This window comes from Opisthorchis viverrini (assembly GCF_000715545.1).
Source record: "Opisthorchis viverrini unplaced genomic scaffold opera_v5_60, whole genome shotgun sequence".
In the NCBI taxonomy this organism is placed as follows: Eukaryota; Metazoa; Platyhelminthes; class Trematoda; order Opisthorchiida; family Opisthorchiidae; genus Opisthorchis; species Opisthorchis viverrini.
In genome coordinates this window covers 1,882,125-1,901,404 of record NW_008751712.1, presented here as the reverse complement: position 1 = coordinate 1,901,404, position 19,280 = coordinate 1,882,125, and the positions used below count along the sequence as shown (strand labels likewise).

General features: G+C 43.7%; 1 protein-coding gene across 1 annotated transcript in view; it reads right to left on the bottom strand.

Moving 5' to 3' along the window:
• The window catches only part of T265_03782 (hypothetical protein), a gene marked incomplete at both ends in the record, with an annotated part of 36,259 nt that overhangs the window by 12,087 nt on the left and 4,892 nt on the right, over nucleotides 1-19,280 (bottom strand). Inside the window, 4 exons of the mRNA XM_009168335.1 lie at nucleotides 5,092-5,363; nucleotides 10,439-10,864; nucleotides 16,994-17,299; nucleotides 18,268-18,573. Of these exons, the coding sequence (XP_009166599.1) occupies nucleotides 5,092-5,363; nucleotides 10,439-10,864; nucleotides 16,994-17,299; nucleotides 18,268-18,573 (1,310 nt within the window). The remainder of the gene's footprint in view (nucleotides 1-5,091; nucleotides 5,364-10,438; nucleotides 10,865-16,993; nucleotides 17,300-18,267; nucleotides 18,574-19,280) is intronic.

Below are 19,280 nucleotides of genomic sequence, written 5' to 3'. Positions count from 1 at the left end.
AACCGCGTGGAAACTTCAAGAACTTGGGTATTTTTAGATGTCCGAATGAACGAAATAACCCAGTTGCATCTATCACAGTTAGAAGCCTGGAACTATTGACGTACCCGTTAGTTTTTTGCGGCAAGGAGTGAATGTGGTCAGCTCCCCCTCCCCGCACGAGGGACGATGAACTTCCTATTTTACGTTGATAAGTGCGACAGAAGTCCACTCTCCAAATGCGGTCGAATCTCCTACCACTGCTCCATTATTTCAATGTTCATCTAAGCCATTATGGTATAAAGATCGACACAGAGACAATTTGCATGAAGTTGTCGGAATACTTAGTGGATTGGGCCTTCATTTACAGTGAGTAGCTTGGTCTGAGCCCCATAATTTTCAAATTACAAGAGTAAGCGTCTCATGACCCTAAAACATTGTCTCAAATTATCGGCATCAACATGCACGCTCCAGTTATCAGTCGTCTCTAAAATCTGCAATTCTCCACTTTGAGAAATTATTTTGGAAAAATTAGGGGCACTTGTTTTGAAAGCCGCGGAATTTGCAGGATTCTTTTAAGAACTACCACCACCCGTAAAAAGCAGGCAAAAATGTGTTGTTTCATTAAGTTTCTACCGCCCTGTATTCCTGACGTTGATGATCGTTCGCAGCAGTGTCCAGTGATGTCCTATCGATCGAACCAAAGTCCAAGTCGATGGTCCAGAAAAGCCGGTTTCTCATGACATGATCGTCTGATGATATGAACTGTTTGACTAAATTACTAGACGGCCTTCATCGAGGGACTGAATCAACGAAAATTGGAAACGTTCCTAAAATTAGACTAATCACACTTGGGATCAACATCCGCGGTAAATCTCATGTATTGTGCAATAAATACGAGCCGTTAGGCCACCCGCCTGTTTAAAGCCATTCAGCTGTCAGTCCCGCTAAACATCCTTTCCCCTAAAGACCGGATCGCACGGTGGTAGGACGGTTTTTGTACCTCCGGATCAATTAAGCTATACCCGGGGGGGTCCCGCTACACTCATAGAGTCTCTCACTGGTCAGTGGTTGAAGATATGACCAACACAGTCTAATGGCCTTCCAATTTGGCGGTTGGAACATCTGTAATGGAAGTGTACTTGCATTTCCAGGCAAACACCTGTGCCTTGCCATCGGGCTTATGAGCCACTGGACCACCTAATCGTCCTCCTGTCTAGGTTTTGAAGCTCTGGCAGTGCCCCAGCCCACGGAAAACCATGATCGTTGCGAACAACAATACTGTCTTGATACGTCGGCTGTCGAGTGATGCCATCGGCCGGATCACTTTACTTGCTGCATACAGAAGGGCGGATTAGAGAAAGCGGGCTACTGCTGACACCTCTATTCTTCCTGCTTCACATAGCTTTTTTCACTCGTTCTAATGAGTATGTCATTTTAGTATTACTTCAGTGGTGATATTCGGGTGCTCTGAAAAAAGCAATGTATTGAATGGTGATCGTCACAATCAAATATCGATGGATTCCCAGAAAATCAATTAACTTCCAAAAAATGGGATACCAACGCAAAAACTATCAGGAATAACTATGTCTAGTCATCTAGAGTTCAATTAAAAGGAGTGAGGACCCCAGATTTGGATACCCTGGCTTTGATGCCCCGCGTTCTTTAAATTTCAGAGGCCAAAATATTCCAGGGTTAGAATTTCTATCACATTTCACAGGTTCTACATTTTCTCTCTGAAAATTATTTGACACTCAAAAGTGGTGCCATATTTGTATTCGTTCCAAAACTTTGGAAGATTGCATCCAGCAGGATATCGAGATAGGTTTCGGGGTAGTACAACGTACAACGAAATACACTTATTTGCAAACAATTTTGGTTTTGCTGAATCTCTTGTTTACGACTTCCCTATGCAACTGAATTTGCTGCGTAAGGCCGCCTCATGTTTCTGTGCGGATGATATTTGGGATATCACGATACAAGCATAGACGTATTACACTACTCATAAGGCTACTACTGAAGAAACTTATAAGTAGTGTATTCCTGTTCTTTGTACGTTTTGAAATTCAATCCTTGCTCGACTGATATTTAACCCGACAAAGAGAATGCCCCATGATAAATCTGATTGCTATTCCGAAAACACGCTGTTTGCAGGGTTATTCTGAAATTGCCACAAATCATAATCAATTTTTGTGAAGTCTTTTTCATTATACAACGATGGGAGAGAGTGCAAGAAGGTTTGTGGTCTAGTTGTTTGCTTTGGTTAGAAAGAGTGCAAGAAGGTTTGTGGTCTAGTTGTGTCGTATCAGTTTACCGTTTGCTTTGGTTAGACTGCCTACCCTTAGCGTGAACTGAAGGTGGATAGGAATCATGTGATTCTGTCGGAGACCTCAATAGTTTTGCTGTGACCGCAGCGGTTTCACAAAGGTCTACTTCGAAATTTACGGTGCTACACGAGAGCTAATTACTGATAGCCCAAGACGGGGGTACGGCTCCAAAGTCTGCTGACAGCCGTCAGTGGTTTATTGATGTTGAGATTAAACGTAGACGATCGATCATTACTTCATCTACCACATTTTGACTTAACTTGGGTACAAACTATGTGCCGGAGCACACGGCAAATCCTCTTTACCGTTCAGGTTTCTTGTCCTAAGCACTAACGAGGACTCCATCAATCGTATATTAACCCATTGGTGGAAGAACTACAAGTCGTGCTAATTCAATCAAAATTCACGTACATGCTCAACTTCAAACCAGTAAAGCCAATTAGTTCAATAAAGGGTATTTAGGGGGTATATGCTCATTTGCAAACTGATTTGTTTTTTTTTCGAGAGAGACTTACCTGAAACCCACCTCAATCTCTCGTTTGCGATGTTCTCAGGCAACTGAATGTGCTACACCAGATGGCCTCGTGTTTCAGTCGCTACGATATTCGAGATGTCGTGATACATGTATATCATTGTAATGTACTACTCACAAGGTTGCTGAAAATCCATCGACAGCCCACGACCGGTTTCGCCCTTCTTGGAGCTCATCAGGTAGGCGCAGTCCCCGAGTTACCGTCAACCTAATGTTCTACTTGAAACCGAATTGCACGAAATTGTCGAAAATACACTCATCTGCAAACTAATTTGTTTTTTCGAGAGACTCACCTTGAACCCAGCTGAATCTCTCGTTTGTGATGTTCTCAGGTTAATTTCACTAATTTCGCGCAATTCGGTTTCAAGTAGAACATAAGGTTGACGGAAACCCGGGGATCGCGCTTACTTGATAAGCCCGGTCGTGGCCTGTCGACGGGTTTTCAGCAACCTTATGAGCAGTACACTACAAAGGTATTTAGAGGGCTTTTAGTGAACCACCCGCTGTTTGAAACTCAGCCTAAGCACTAAAGTATCTAGGAGTGTAGTCCATCCCGTGTATCGTGGCATCCGAACCAAACGTTTTGATGTTTTATGGCCTCCGTTGACCAGTGAGGATGATATTGGAGTTTTTTGTGCATGCCACCAACACGACAGAAGCACCCAGCTAGGTTCTTTGTAAGCAATGTGAGCAGGTATTTGAGGCAGTGGTATTAAGAGCTACCTAAACAGTCCCGTTGGTTTGGTCTGCACTTAGCAGTTGAACAACAGTATACGAGCAGTAGTACAAATCTCCCTCAAGTAGAGGAGAAGAGGGCCCACCAATTGAAGCAAACGACCCATGTAACGGTGGATACTACTGATGATGCGTGCGAGTAATATATCTTCCCGTAACTACGCTTTGCGTCTATTGGACGGTGGGATTTATTACGTGATCCGTGGAATCGCTTTCATGTCCAACAGTTGTTCATTTGGTGCGTGCGAGTAATATGTCTTCCTGTAACTACGCTTTGCGTCTATTGGACGGTGGGATTTATTACGTGATCCGTGGAATCGCTTTCATGTCCAACAGTTGTTCATTTGGTGCGTGCGAGTAATATGTCTTCCTGTAACTACGCTTTGCGTCTATTGGACGGTGGGATTTATTACGTGATCCGTGGAATCGCTTTCATGTCCAACAGTTGTTCATTTGGGCAGCAAAGGTCTCTTCCTTCCACCCATATGGTTGCTGAGATCCCTTACGAAGAAATTCCTTGTTAATATTCCCAAAGGAGAACGGAACTGTCGTGCAAAACAGTAAACATGTAGGCAGGACATTATCTAACCAACGCGGTGTCTGATGTCACGCGCCGTGGTTGTCTGAAGCTACAAAGCGTCAAACGATAACTTTTTAGGTGCTATATAGCTAACCGTTCTACTCTGGAAGTTCTAATCGTAATCTTCTAGTCACAACAAGCCATAGTAGTAGAATAATCTGGATGAGTAGATGAGACAAACTTTTGGATTTCGGATAGCATTCAGGCAACCTACTTTCCGAGATTTGAATAGCAGAACACATAGGGTCCACTATGTCCAGTGATTTGCAGTAAGCCCTGTACTTTCAAAGGAACTTCCACAGAAATTTCCCGATGTCAAATGGAGAGTAATGCTTCAGAGCATATCGCGATTTGCTGACCAAAAATGTACTTCATTGAGCTAGATTCCTGCAGTCAGTATCTGTGACACATTGCGAGAAAAAAACACTGTGTAGGCAGTAGTTTTCGTGCAATTCGGTCTGAAGTAGAACACAAGGTTGACGGAAACTCGGGGACTGCACCTACCTGATAAGCCTCAAGAAGGGCGAAACCGGTAGTGGTTTGTCCGGGGATTTTCAGCAACCTTATGAGTAGTGCATTACGTCTCTACATGTATCGCGGTATCTTGAATATCGTATTGACTAAGAAATGAGGCGGCCGAGTACAGCACAATCAGCTGCCTGAGAACATCATAAACGAGAGATTCACCTGGATTTCAGGTGAATCTCTCGAAAAACCGAATTTGTTAGAAAATATGTGTATTTTGTGAAACATTGGTTTTTAACGATAATCAAAGATCAGAGGCCTGGTACTAAATCCATCCATATTCAAGTATTCTAATATGCTTTCGAATACAAAAAAGACTGATTTCCACGTGGAGTCTTTAATCCTATACACTGATCCTGCACAAATGCGTGTGCGTAGTAAGTGGGATGAAACAAACGAGTGAATTCCCGTCTCACCTAAATTGCGGTAGAACAAAGTCTGCGGCGCGAATGGCCTCTTTACCTTCCTCTCCAGCGATCCCAATGCCAACGTTGGCTTGCAATATCATCGATACATCATTGCCTCCGTCTCCCACAGCTGCAGTGACTGGCTTAGATCCGCGGTTCAGTTCGGTCAGACCAACTTGCACCAGCTTCACAACGGATGCTTTTTGTAACGGCGTCATGCGACAACACAAAACGGTAGTGACCTTCATGCACAAATCCAGAAAAGCCATTCTCAGTGAAGGCTGGCGGGTGAAAAGAAGGGTAGAACTATTGATTTAGGCTAGCTTATGCACGTCAAATGCATCACGCGTTCAGAACAGAAATGTACCTGGATAGTTTTCCTACTGCTGACCTCCAAAAGCTTTCGAGTTCTGTGAAACTGCTCAAAAAATGCGAATTTGACGGGTATACTCATGCCGGTTTGGTTTTTAAGGGGAAATCAGATCACAGAATACAAGGGTCCATCAGTAATTCAGAACAACACCAGGAACGAAGTTTTTTTCACAGAAACATCCAAGGCGTCGCTATGCTGCCTCCCTCTCCAACTTATTTGTTCCCGATCAGGTTTCAGACACTTAGTTCTCACTTACAAACGTTCATATCAAAAAGAGGATACCGAGTAAACGAAGTGAAATTGTTTGATGGTGATATGTAGCTGCCAAAGTCGAAAAGGCGACCGCCGTTCATGGGAAGCGAGCCCTGCAACTAAGAAAGTTCGCGTTCTGAAGGCCGTAAGAATTAGTTCGTTTTCCACACTCTCGTTAGTCAAGAATTGTAAAATGGTTAAAGTGCAACAACTAGAAACTCAAGTTCCTTACGTTGTGTGGTTTGAAACAAGTTATCTCGTTAATAAACTAACGTATCAATCCTAGAATATGCAATCTTTTTTGGTACGTTCTCCCAAAGGATTACTGCTCGTTTTCGTCCGATGTCTTCGCAGCCTTGTTGCCAATGAAACGCACAACCTCTTCTGTGACTAGCAAAAGACCCGACGAATCCAACAACCGGCTAGAATGCTGGAGACGTTAGCGTCCGAACGCAAATGAACGGGGAACCAAGCAACCTACACGCCCCTTAGTTGATCCCACTAGAACTGGGCGTTCAGCATCCCATGAGTTACGTCTTACATGTCATTTACATACACAACTTCGAATACCACAAACTTGCCAATTAGTTGGTTGATACTTTGGGGCCCACTTGAGGCAACGTACTATTTTGTTCCACAGAAAAAGGACATATTTCGGTCGCTAGACATTCTGAAGCCCATTGCTGACTATTCAGATGTGTCATTTCACACACGACGTTTGATTTCGCTTTGAAGTTTTCCGGCTAGATCCTGACCTGGATTTTGATGAGAGACCCAACTAAACCCAGTCGAATCTTTCGTTCATGCAGGTCTCTTTCAACTGGATTGCTCGTCGAAGAGTTTTCAGTCACATTATTAGCATGTTACGTGTGAATGGGGGCGAGATGGCTAATTGGTTAGAGCGCAAATTTACTGAACGAAAGGTCTGTGGTTCGAACCCGACTTCTGACTTCCCCTGTCTAGGCAGTATCCCAGCCCTCGTGTTTTCTTCAGGTGCCATGACAGCTGGGCACCGAAGGGGTCCTACAGCTGAACGATTATCTTATTACGTGTGAATGACTTTTGCTGCATTTAAAAGTATCTAAACACATGCCAAAATTTTACAGTACAGTGAGGAATTTCGTAAACTAACATTTCTGTCAAAATATATGACACACAGTCTACTGGTGATATCACTAGAGCTGTATCCCACAAGTAATTTGTTGACTCCATCGTCTCCGTCTAATCAAGACGAAGGCCAACAGAGGGGCAGTCCAGCATTTGTCCTTACCAGACAGCTGGACATATTAGTACACAGGTGGTAATAACCATAAGACAAATCAGAAGGTGTATGTGCACTAATAGGAGTTTTTCCGTATAAAAATAAATACAATGTGAAATGGGAGCAAGTCAAAAAGGGAACTTATCGGATGCGAGAGTCCCTTGGTGGAAGTCCGGACGGCGGGAACGTGTTTTTCTCCGCAGTTAGACTGCTACACGTACTCCATGGTTGTCCGTGGACTTGTGGAGAGGTTGACTTCCTGCTCCCTGCGCGCGCGCGAGTCTGTGTGTCTTGACTGGGTTTGGTTTCTCTTTATGTAGGTCCCAGTGCGTAAACGTGGGCGCGTCGGCACATGATTGGTCGCTACGCTGACTAGGCGGTGCAGACAATCGATGTCCGATGAGTCAGCTTAATGCGACGTGTTTGTGCGTATGAGAAAAAGACAAGCCTCGCGATCCAGTGAGCGACTGTGAGTTGAACAGTCAGGTGTGTGGGTGACGGGGTCGCTACAGGCACTGATAGTGCACAACGAAATCCCATCTGGGCTTCATTGTCGCACCAATCCGTAAGAATTTCGGTAAATGGTGTACACCCGACTCTTTGGCTGCTGACTGACGCCCTGGTTGCTATGGCCGCCCAAAAGGCATTCGCAGATGGTTGATCTTCACAAAACTGATGAGCATTTGCTCACTGCAGCGGAACTGCGTCTTCCTGTCTATGTCAGACATCCGTGAATATTAAATTCGTAAGCCGTTTCCAAACGGTTTCCAATCAGCCTGTCCTTGACTTGTGCCTACCAGGTTCAAACTATCGGCGGGACCGACCAAGGGACTTGAAAGCAGCGCAACATCGCATATAGGGACTCTGAACCCGGTATCTCAAGAGCAAGGTAACATCGTTAACCCCCAAAACGCTGTTCAACACTTTAGCTTCAATCCACAATCCTACTTGGACGAGTTGATTAGAACATTATTATTCATCCTGTGTGCCTAAAAACTGTTTGAGCCGACCTTGAGTCCACCCAGAACTTGCCTTGCTCAAACCTACGGTTAGATAGGGTCATTTACCGTATGTGGGCCGTTGTCTCTATGCCATCGGCTGTATAACAACGCTTTGTTTTACGTTTTTCACTGCGAAAATACCTGTTCAATTCCTTGGCTTACATTTCAAGCAAAAGAACGCAATAATGAAGGGCACTATGCCATTGTATTAGCCTCTTGAGTGTCAGTAGACACGACAATACAAGGCCCAGTACCTTGACGGTCGCCGATAGCCAATGATACTAACCGGAATATGTGCGTTCTATTTTCAGGTACGTCACGACACACGCTCAACACAGACAGAAGAAAAAATGACCTTAAGAGGATGCATGAAAAAAACATGCGACAAATGAATAATTTCCCAGCGTTTTTTCAGTGTTTTAGACCAGTGAGTATCTGGCTCTCACATTAATGGAAAGGCTGGGATGTACACGTTATGTGGTGCTCATATTAAGGTGAACAAACGGCCGAAAAACTGGTAGTGGTGGTGTCCAATATAAATCGGGTACTCGAGTGTATCTTTCGTGGATCGATAGTTTCGAGTTCACATGTTTGATCGCCGTTATCTTGGTGACAGTGATATCACGTGCCAACAGCGTGTTTGGGTCGGGCTTGTGAGGCCAACCTAGATCAGGTTTCTTGTTATCGACGAAGCTGCCAGATGAGTGTTTTTGACATGACCACCACCGCAATATGCTGCTGTTGATTTGAGCATTCAAAGTGACATTCCTTTTCCGTTGGTTGCGTTGCCAGGGCAGCAGGTGAAAAGTAAAACCACGTGAGAATGTTGTCGAATCAGCGGGTCTTGTCAATGTCTTTGAAGAATCGGCTTTCGTCAGCGACATGCATAACCGTACAGCCGCGAAGGTATATTGTCAAAAAGATCGAGCTCGGTGAGATGATCTACCTCAAAAGACAATTCACGACGTGACACACTACTTTATGGTAAAAGTACACATATTTTTCACTGTACCTAGTGGATATTAACGAATTGGTTATAGACAGTCACGATTACCCTTTCAGCATGCTATGCTCAACAGGCAGCGCTTATGTGCAGTCTAACGAGAAAACGAGTGGTGTAAAATACTCGTCAGGTTAACAGAAGTACTCCACTTACTTGGGGTCTTAAACATCAATAAATTAGCTGTATGCGTGTGTAAGACGCGAAAAATGGTATACATTTGTAATCCTTCTGTCATCATCATCATTGACAGCATGACACCAGTGTTCAACACCGATGCTTCCCTGCCGTATTATGTACGAGGGTTGGGATACTGCCAGGGCGCGCACACCTAGACAGGAAGACGATTAGGGTCCTCAACCAAAGCCTTTGGCTCAAAAGCCTAACCGCAAAGCAGCGGTGTTTGGCGGGAAATGCAAATGCATTACCATTTCTACGGAACAAGTCGCTACATGTTCCAACCCCCAGCCTGCAGACTGTTCGTCAGACCTCTACTCATGGACCAACCTGGTATGAGAGACTCACGGGGACACTCCCCGGTATAGCTCAGCGGATTGCTAAAATGTGCAGAGTCACACCACCATAGGATCCAGTCTCTTCGTGACAGTAAGTCTTCTGTACGGTTCCAACAAAAAGCTGCCTAAATCTGGGAACAGAAGACCGCTTATGGATCTAAGAGTACGAAATGTTAATTGAAAAATTACAAAATCTCGCAGTATGATCAATCCACGGGTGGCTAAGATGAAGACTGACTTCACAACAGGAATGAAACTCCCATCTGAGGAGTCATCACTCGAGGATCCAGTTATTGCGTAACCCAAGGGCGCAGTTTTTGTGATAAAAAGATAACGGACGCTTTATACGCCATCAGAGTGAGAACTGTTCACGTTGCTGTTCAGCCGTTCAAATCCAAACAGATAAGCGTTAAGCCAGAAGGTTACACTTCGGAGTTTCATGAAATTTGCACTGCTGATGATTTCCACCGGGGACGAAACAGCTGTACAGTGCTTCTCGGCTTTTCGGCATAGATTAGCCCCATTGATGGGAGTGAGAATGTAACCTCACTGACGGCTAAATGGTCACCTGGAATTATCGCTAATCTTCAAGAAGCTCTAGACTGGGCTTTCGTGAAATTCTCAGAAATGGCACTCAGCCGCGACTGGCCAGCAGACGATGTCCTCGACCTGAGGTAGCACCGGTTAATTTTGGCTTTGTCCAGAGAGCGGACTTAGTTATCTCCCTAAATGTACAATGACTTCGTAGCCCTCTTTTGAGTGATTGTCAGTTTGAATGGCATCCACATCTCATGCACCGCGGAGAAGTGCTCAATAACCATACACGAGATGGTATAATATTTTAACTCGTAACCTGTTCCCAGTTCATCGCACCAAAAGGTGGCACTGATGACCACACTTTCTAGATGACAGTTTCTAAAGGCCTGCCAAGCTTCAATAAAAGGTAAAACTTACGTGCAACGCGTGCTGCAGACTCACTCCATCGATTACCAATCCGATGGCTTCAGTCAGAGGATTAGTTTTGGGTTGGCCTCGGCATTTCTTCTTTATGCTGGATAAACACGATAAAATCCCGTGTGACGCCACTCTAAATTTTTGCATAAATCTTGTCGTACTCTTTAAACCGTCTTCCCTTATCTCTTCGCCCACCTCAACGTCAAAATCGTTGACAGTCCTGCGAGGGAGAGTTTCGTCCCTGATTGAAGAGTGCTGTTCATATCCGGCATCAATACCGCGTAAATGATTGCAAATACACTCAGCAACTTCGTCGAATTCTCTGAAGCCGGTGATGCGAAGCAGCTTCATTGACTCCGAGAAGTGTCCAGATGACTGGCTTACTGTAACCGCTGTCTCTTCCTTGTCCCCGGTTAAAACCCACACCTAAATGGCAGAGAACGAATACGTCGATGGTTAATACCACATAGCAAAGCTATTCTAAAAAACTATGATTCCCAAAGTTGCTTGTTCTGGGACGAATGACTCTGAACTTCTATCCGAGAAAAAAAAACAATAATTTATTGACATAAGAATGCTGCGAACTTGTGGAGGAGCTGGCTTCTGAGTGACATTCTTTGGGGGGGGACTGACTGAAAGTGTTCTCCAAAGACAGAAAGAAATCTATTTCTCCCACTATTGATGGTGTTCCATCCTCCGCCCCACAACCTCTTTCAGCGTTTACTGTATGTGGGCCAAACTACTTCGGATTTGAAGACCGATTGACATGCGGACAACGCCATATTTTCTTCACTTTGAACTGCTTCTGTCTGTGGTTTGTTGGTATTCGTCACGCCCCTGATATCGTTCGGCGAATCAAATTCATCCTCGGCCTTTGTTAAACATGTTTTTCATCTGCCCGAAATGATCAGTTAGCCAAGCGAAATTAGCTTCCAGATAATGGGTACAGTTTCACGTCCACAATGTTCCGTATTTTGGTTGCGTAGACACTGTCATGACCAAAACTTAGTCACACGAGACCATGTTACCTTATTGTAATTCACGAGGTAAGTTGTTGCGAACAAAAAGTCTTTTTTAGCCGATCGCATAATCGGGATGAACGTCTCGTCAAATTCACAGCCTATTGGTCGGTTATTACCAGTTAGAAGACATACTGTTGTGACACGGTTTAAGTCACGTTTAAATAACGATTTCCTTTGGGAATGCACTCATTTATGGGTTGACTGGAGGTAGAATAAGAGCCAAAACTGAGTTTTTTATTGACTGATTTGTATTCTTCGGTAGGTTTCCATTTTCTTCCTCTTCTGGGGCTGAAAGCCAGTTTACATTAAAAAAAAATGACTTCACCTTTTTAATTCGCGTAGTCTCACGATTTTTGAAACCACCAGGTACAGTAAACCTCCCTCTAGGGCAGGATTCCCCGAACGGTGCTTTCCCTCAGATATCCATTAGAACTATCACCTCTGGAAAAACCAAGCCTATCTCTTTAGAGTGTCCACGACTGTCCCCATTAGAGTGGGTTTCATTCTCACAAAAAGTCTTTCGACACTGTCACCAGTGGGGAAAAAACAAAAATATCATAAATAAGAGATTCAGTTGAGTCTCTCGTGAAAACCAAATTGATTTGAAAATGAGTGTATTTCTCGAAAACAGTCCAATTTGGGTTCAAGTAAAACATGAGGTTGACGGAAACTCGGGAACTGCGCCTACCTGATGATCCCCAAGAAGGGTGAAACCGGTCGTGGGCTGTCGAAGAGTCTTCAGCAATCTTGTGAGTAGTTTCCTACATGAAAATACACTGTCACATCTCGAATATCGTGCCAACTGAAACATGAGGCGGCCTGTGTGCAGCACATTCAGTTGGAGAATATCATACAGAAGAGGTTCAGTTGAGTTTTCGGTGAAAACCAAATTAATTTGCAAATGAGTGTAGTTCTCCAAAAAAACACGTTTCGATGGTTAGCTGACACTTTCCTAATACCGCCTCACTAGTCCATCGTTCTGAACACTCACAACTGTTTAAAATGACTGTTGCTGGTTATGATCTACTGGAATGTAGTCTTTTCGAAGGCTTATACACTAGTGGATACAATGCTTTCTCCCACAGTAAAGCGCCCGCAGAAAACGCTGACGTTTGACTGCCATAGAAGAGAGCGTTTTAGTGAACAGTAGACAGAAAAAGCGGGTTGGAATCTTGGAACAAAAAGCTCAGCATTTCTTTGAGAAGTGGACAATAATGTTGATGGAAGGTGCTGTCAGCACTCTACGTAGATACTATCAGAGAGGAGCGTATTGTGTTAGAACAAACCTTCGGTTGGTAGCTCACTCACACTGTGACCATTGGGGTCGATTGCATAGCATGTCCGGCAAATTCTTCGACAAGTAGAGTCGAATTCGTCTCAGTCTTCGAAGCGCAAAGATTGCAATTGCTCCTCTTTGCCGTAGCAGCTTTCATCTGGTATTGACAGTACATGACTCACCGCTCAAGAATTTCCTCTATGCGAGTTTATAGACGGAAAAAGACCTTCCGTTGGAAGTTGGGCAGGCGCGGATTGGGCTTCAAGTGCTCGAACGTGAGAAAATTTACTCAGGACAGGGTGATTTGAATCCCGTTAGTAACAGATTACGCAACATTTCATCGCTTACTTCTATTATTAGATGAAGATACTGGCGATCAAGCATTCGGAGATAGAATGCAAGTAGCTGACCTCCAAAGTCCAGGTAAAGTTCACGTGAGTCTTTTGTTGTTAGCGTACGGCACTTAAATACTAAAGAATCTGTTACAGGATATCGGAGGTCTGAATTTCGAACCAAAAGAAACCAAAGCGGCCTTTGTTCCACAGGTTCCAACTGGTTTATGGTCAACCTCCAGGGTGGCTCGCATGACACTATGGATTTCACCGTCAGTCCACTTGGGCATGGTATTTAATCAAAGAAACAAAAAGAAACAAACAGATCACAACGAACGCTAACAGATGTTAGTTTCATCAAAAGCAGTGAATCTAATATTGAACAGTGACCAGTGTTCTTACTTAAAGCTGTTTGCGTTTATTAATACATGTGGCGTTATTCACCTTCAATTTGTGCTGCTCCACTTTCATTTGTGAATTCTGGGTTATCTCAATCGTTGCTGGCGACAGCTGACATCTCCCACAGTTCATTAAGCGTCAAGTGTATGAATGTGATGGCCTCTTCGTGGGGGGCCTAAGCTCACTTGAAGAGTTTTGAACTCTGGTGTTAATTAATGAACTAAGGAGAGCACGTTTTCGTGTGCATCCCTCGTTTGTCCCGAAGTAGGGATGGCAAATCGCATTGGTGAAACGTTGATAACCGACTGGTTGAAATACCACCAACTTTGCCGGATCATATTCTGCTATTTTCGAAAGCGACCAGTGACAAGACCTTGGTAGAATTAATGTGGATGGTTGCGTAAAAGTCATGATCCGGTTGGTGATCTCAAGCCAACGAAAGCGCGTACTATATCTGACTTCCGCTCAAATTAAAGCCTACCATCGGCGCATATCTGTGATCGTAGCAGGAGTCGAACCATAGACCGTGTTACCCCTAATGTAGTTGCGCACGCTAAGCCCACATGGCATTATTGCGTCTGAACAAGCGAAGGTGCCCTACAAGGCACAAGCGGCCACGAAACACCGCAAAAGGTTAGTGGGATTTTCCCACTCTGACGCACCTTAGAACTTGGTGATAGGTCACCTCCTTGTCACGCAAAGTGGCTGTTGATTTTGATCTTAAATTCATCCAGCCAACAAAATTATACAAGAAAAGATATCACCTTGGTTTGGATGCGAGAATTTGATTATGACATCTGGATAAGTAGGTCCTGGGCATGGTGCAGAAATTTATCCTGTCTTTGAGAACTCACCAAAACGACGTGAATTTGCGAATCAGCTCCAAGAGCCCGTTTGAAGAATTCCATACGAGTGGACAACATCAATCAAAGACTACGGAATATTTGATTTCGAAAACCGTTCACAAGTTTCGCGCAAGCTACCCGCACTCCAGTTGAGAGTTAGAACCCCAGTTCTTCGTTTTCGGAGATGAGGTAGCGCATGGGATTAGTTCAGTAGTCTACAGTTATGTAAATGGTATTTGTAGTACACAAAAAAGGTGCGACCTAGTGTGGGTCTACTAATGGTAAAATAGTTTGTGTTCCTATTAGCTTCTCACCAAATTGTAGTGCTAAGGAAATCAGCTGGAGCAAGAAATGTTCGCTGTTTCATTTGGCCAGTTTAAACAATCCGCATTCGAATCTCTTTCGGTTGAAGTACTTGCGTTATTGTTGAAGATAACCTGAAGCTTCACTGAGTTCGAACCCTGACCAAGAGTCTGGTCTTTGGTTGAGCCGCCATTCTTATATCTCACGTTCGATGCACAGGCCTAGGACGTCTGGTGATAAGATTTACGGTCTGGAATCATAAATAGTAAATCTGAATTTCCTGATCCAAAAAAATCTTTGTGGATACTAGGAACCATTTCTCAAGTATGATTGGTGGTCACATCAACCAGAACTCACAGATACCAGTTGGTTTTATGAAAACTCCTAGAGAAGAGCCGTAAGGACAGGAGCCATTACATTGTCTTGTCCTTACTCCATCACTATACACCACTCACGTGAGAGAGTATCGAGTAAATCCAGCAAAACGTTTGGTTGAAATTGACTGGTTTCAAAATCTGCATGAATAATTTCAGACAAAATGCAGCCATCAGTAACATTAGATCGCCATTCCATTGTGAAGGAATTGGGTAGACAGACATAGATGGAGCTGTACAGTTGGCCTTCATTATGAAAATCAGCGCACCAGTGTTTAAACCAAACGTTAGACTGTCCTTGGAACGGCTTCTTTGCTGGTTTTCCTGATTTTATCTTATGTCGATTGATCACAGCATCAATAAGACCTAACAATGAGGTTTCGAACAGTGGTTTTTCCAAAGAAATTTCATGGCGTTTCAAAACAAACACACTGCCGCAAGTTTTTTTTGTTCTTTTGCAAAATCAAGAATCGTTTTTGCTTCAGTGTGTACAAGGAGCTGATTTCGGCCCTTTCAGTCATTTGGCCAAAATCTTCTGTCATATGTTGTCCTTGGACCAAGATTTCGGCCCTTTCAGTCATTTGGCCAAAGTCTTCTGTGTCATATGTTGTCCTTGGACCAGACCCGGAATCACTGCTTTTAACAAAATGAACCAGGACATCCTTCTCCATACTTCACTTGTGAAATCGAGTTTCGCACTGCCGTACATTCAAGATTTTGTTGTATTTTTGGACATATTCGTTCACCTACCGCATGCGACCGCCTACCTCAGAAGGCAAGCTGAAAACGCCGTCAGATTTCGGGCAGTAACGAATTCCTGTATACAAAAGCCGACTAGAAGTCGAGTGACAATTCGATTGAGTCGCCGACCGAAACCACCTTAGTTTGCAAAAAATGTCTGAATGCATTAGTGTACAATTTAGTATTTCAGGAGTAAATGTAGTTGGTGGAAACTCGAGGACGATGCTGAAGGTCAAACCCAGTGGTAGGATGCCAACAAGTTTTCACTGGCCTTGTGGGCTGTCTAGTATTGTAAAAATAATTTAATATGATAAAATAATGAATAAGATAACAAAATGAATTAAAATAGAAACGAGTCTGCGTCTTAAACGTCGCTCCCGCTAAATTATGAGGCCACTTTTGCGGTCAGGTTGCTATTTCATAGACCCGGATTCAAAAACTTGATTTAGCTCAACTCAGGTCATTTAGCTTCCAAGACAGAAGGATACCATAGAGTGTGAAGCCATAACATTGTATGTGAATAGAAGATATTTCACCTAAAACATTCGTTTAATCCTAGCAACGTGGCGCGAATTCGCCACGCAAGAATTGAAACTGAACTGGAAATAAAGAATCTTTTGGTATGGGGGTGACACACTACTCGTTGCTGAAAACTATTCGACAACCTAAGACAGGTTTTGTCCCTGTTGCGGCTTACCAGGTGTGCGCACTTTCCGAGTCTTCCTCAACCGTATGTTCTACTTGAATTAGCGAAATACAGTCATTTACATAACAATATGATTTCCGTGGGAACCCTACTGAATCCCACGTGAATCAAGTGGAACACGAGGTTGAGGAAACCTCAGGGACGATGCCTATCTGACGAGACCCAATAACCGAAGAGCTTGTTGTGGGCTGTTGAATAGTTCTCAGCAACCTTATGACTAATGTGTCAAGTCTATCCCATATACTGCTATGCCGGCGAATGATATCAACTTAAACCTGAGGCAGAACATACAGTTGAAAGAGTACATCATAAACAACGATTTAACTTGAACTGAAAACCAAACTGGTATTCAAATGAATGTATTTTGCGGATCGCTTACTATGTTCTGTTGGATCTGTTTTTAAGAGCTTGCGTTTCAAAAGAAAACCACCTTTCTTATAATACAATGAACAAAATCCTCTTCTGTCACTCCGTATTACATTCAAACACACGGTCAGAAGGGGGACTGTTGTGGAATCAACATTAATCAAGTTAAATTTCATCAAAATCATGTTCACCTTTATTCCAGCCTCCCTCAGATTAATCAGACATTCTTGCACTCCAGGCTGTAATTTGTCTTCCACTCCGGTTACAGCCAAAACACTCAGGCCAGATTCAATCCTCTCGGTGCTTGTTTTCAACGCTTGTCGTCTGGCTTCTCCAAACTGCCGCATTGCCCGCTCACGTTCCCCTAGGAGTTCGTGATACTCAGCAGAATCGACTTGCCTTGTTGCATACATTAGAGTTCGTAGACCACTGCGGCCGAATTCATTGGCTCTTTCCAGAGCTAGAGTGCGTAATTCGCTGGAAGATTGGCTGCATATCTGTCAAAAAAGAGGGTCTGTGGGCAATTTTGTATCGTTTCTTTCGGTTTCTGATTGACTATTACCATAGACTAAACGGCTACTTCATGTGAAAAGTGCACACCTGTCACAGGTGCTGCATTGATCACCGTTTATACTGTGTTAAAAGTTTACTGACGGAGCAAGAATCTACAATATTTGACGTTGGCAGCCACCGCAAGAAAGAATGGCATACCTGAAACCCAATAGGGGAATCGGAATAGACACATGTTTTTAATGAAAACCTCCATGTTGTGATTGGAACTAGTCTCCCGTACTTGAACAAAATCAGCAAATGCGCCTTGGTACAGCCCATCACTTTCTGTGAGTTTCGTTTTTTATAAAACCTGGGTGTTTTCCGACGTGAAAGTCGTACGGCCGATGTACACAAGAACGTTACTTTCAACTCTCGTTTCGCTGTTCAGGATCTTTGACTTACTGCCTGCGGCCAAGTTCCTGCTAGCAGAGAAAAATTCATCGGATCGAACAATTTACTGGATTTGAACCTCGAGGTAAAACACTATCTGACTGACAATGTCTAAACTACTTGAAAAATTTCATAGAGGAAACTACTCACAAGGTTGCTGAAAACTCTTCGACAACTCACAACCGGTTTCACCCTTCTTGGGACTCATCAGGTAGGCGCAGTTGTTCTCAACTTGTTAGTGCAACCAAACGTGGTTTTTCGCTTGCCTTAAAATCAATATAAAGATAATTTGTCTTCTAAGGACGGAAGTTCTGCGTCAACAGTTTGTTAAGTGGAAGCTGTGTTTTGGAAAACACGTTATTCTAACCAAGTTTCCAAGAATGGACTCACTACTGAAGACGCCTTGTGGACGGTTTTGTCCGGTAACCAGTGTAAAGAGTTTTTTGGTGATAACCTCTAACCTAAGTCCACAATCCACTGCAACATGGTCCTGATAAATCTCGGGCTATAACGAAAAACGTACTTTTGGTTCCAGCAGCCGCGTCTCCGCACCTTTGCTGTGGATATGAAATGTCCCATCTGGGTAACGGACCATAACAGTCATCTGCTTGCGTTGAGGGTCAAATTCCAGGGTGGCATCGATAACATATTCCTCGGTGGGTGCCGAAGTTATGCAGTCGCCGTCATTATCTTCCGCGATCTGCCTTGGTTGCCTTTTTATTACCAAACGGCGTGCACCGGCTTTTTCCGGATCTGGGTCGGTGGAAATCAGTACAAGTCCCAACTTCGCGGCTCCTTCAACCAGAGCCTTCTCATCAGACGAAGTGGCCTAATTTTGGACAAAGATTTGGGAACAAATTTATGTGGCAAAATCTGTTTCAAACAACTTTTTTCGATAGATTTGATTCGTTTACAATTTCTCACTTCGGCAAAATGAATAAACTGTAGGCGTATCAATAGTTTGACATGGCGAACGCCTCTCGCTAGACTGTGGCAGAAGTGCCTGGCCTTCAAAAACGGCGTTATTTTTTGGCTCGTTCTGTGCTGTATATACTTTGGCCCGCTGTATACTGTTTCTTGTTTCGAAGTTCTGCTTGGCGCACATATTTTGACCACTTTGTTCGAAACGGGTGCAAGTGTGCAAGTAGTATATGTGGTACAGCTATGGCTTCGAGATGGCTCAGTGGTAAAGGCGCAAACTTACTGACTGGACGGTTCATGATCCGAACCCAACTTCAACGACCTGACTTCTTTCGTCTCGACTTGAGGCAACTGGGCACTATCTCCGTTGTCGCACTTCCTTCAGATAGCATGGTGGCTGGGCACCAACAGGGTGAGCTAATATCTACTACGTTCACTCCTATTTTCATCAGAGCAATGATGTTGACATACCGTAATCCAGCCCCGTAAAATGGACTTAGTTTTCTCTTTCAATCATCCAGTGTCATTGAAGACAACCTAAAATTTACAAAATCTCAAGGAACATTCTTATCTGAAATTATTTGGTCAGAATTTCGGGCTTCATAATATTTACCT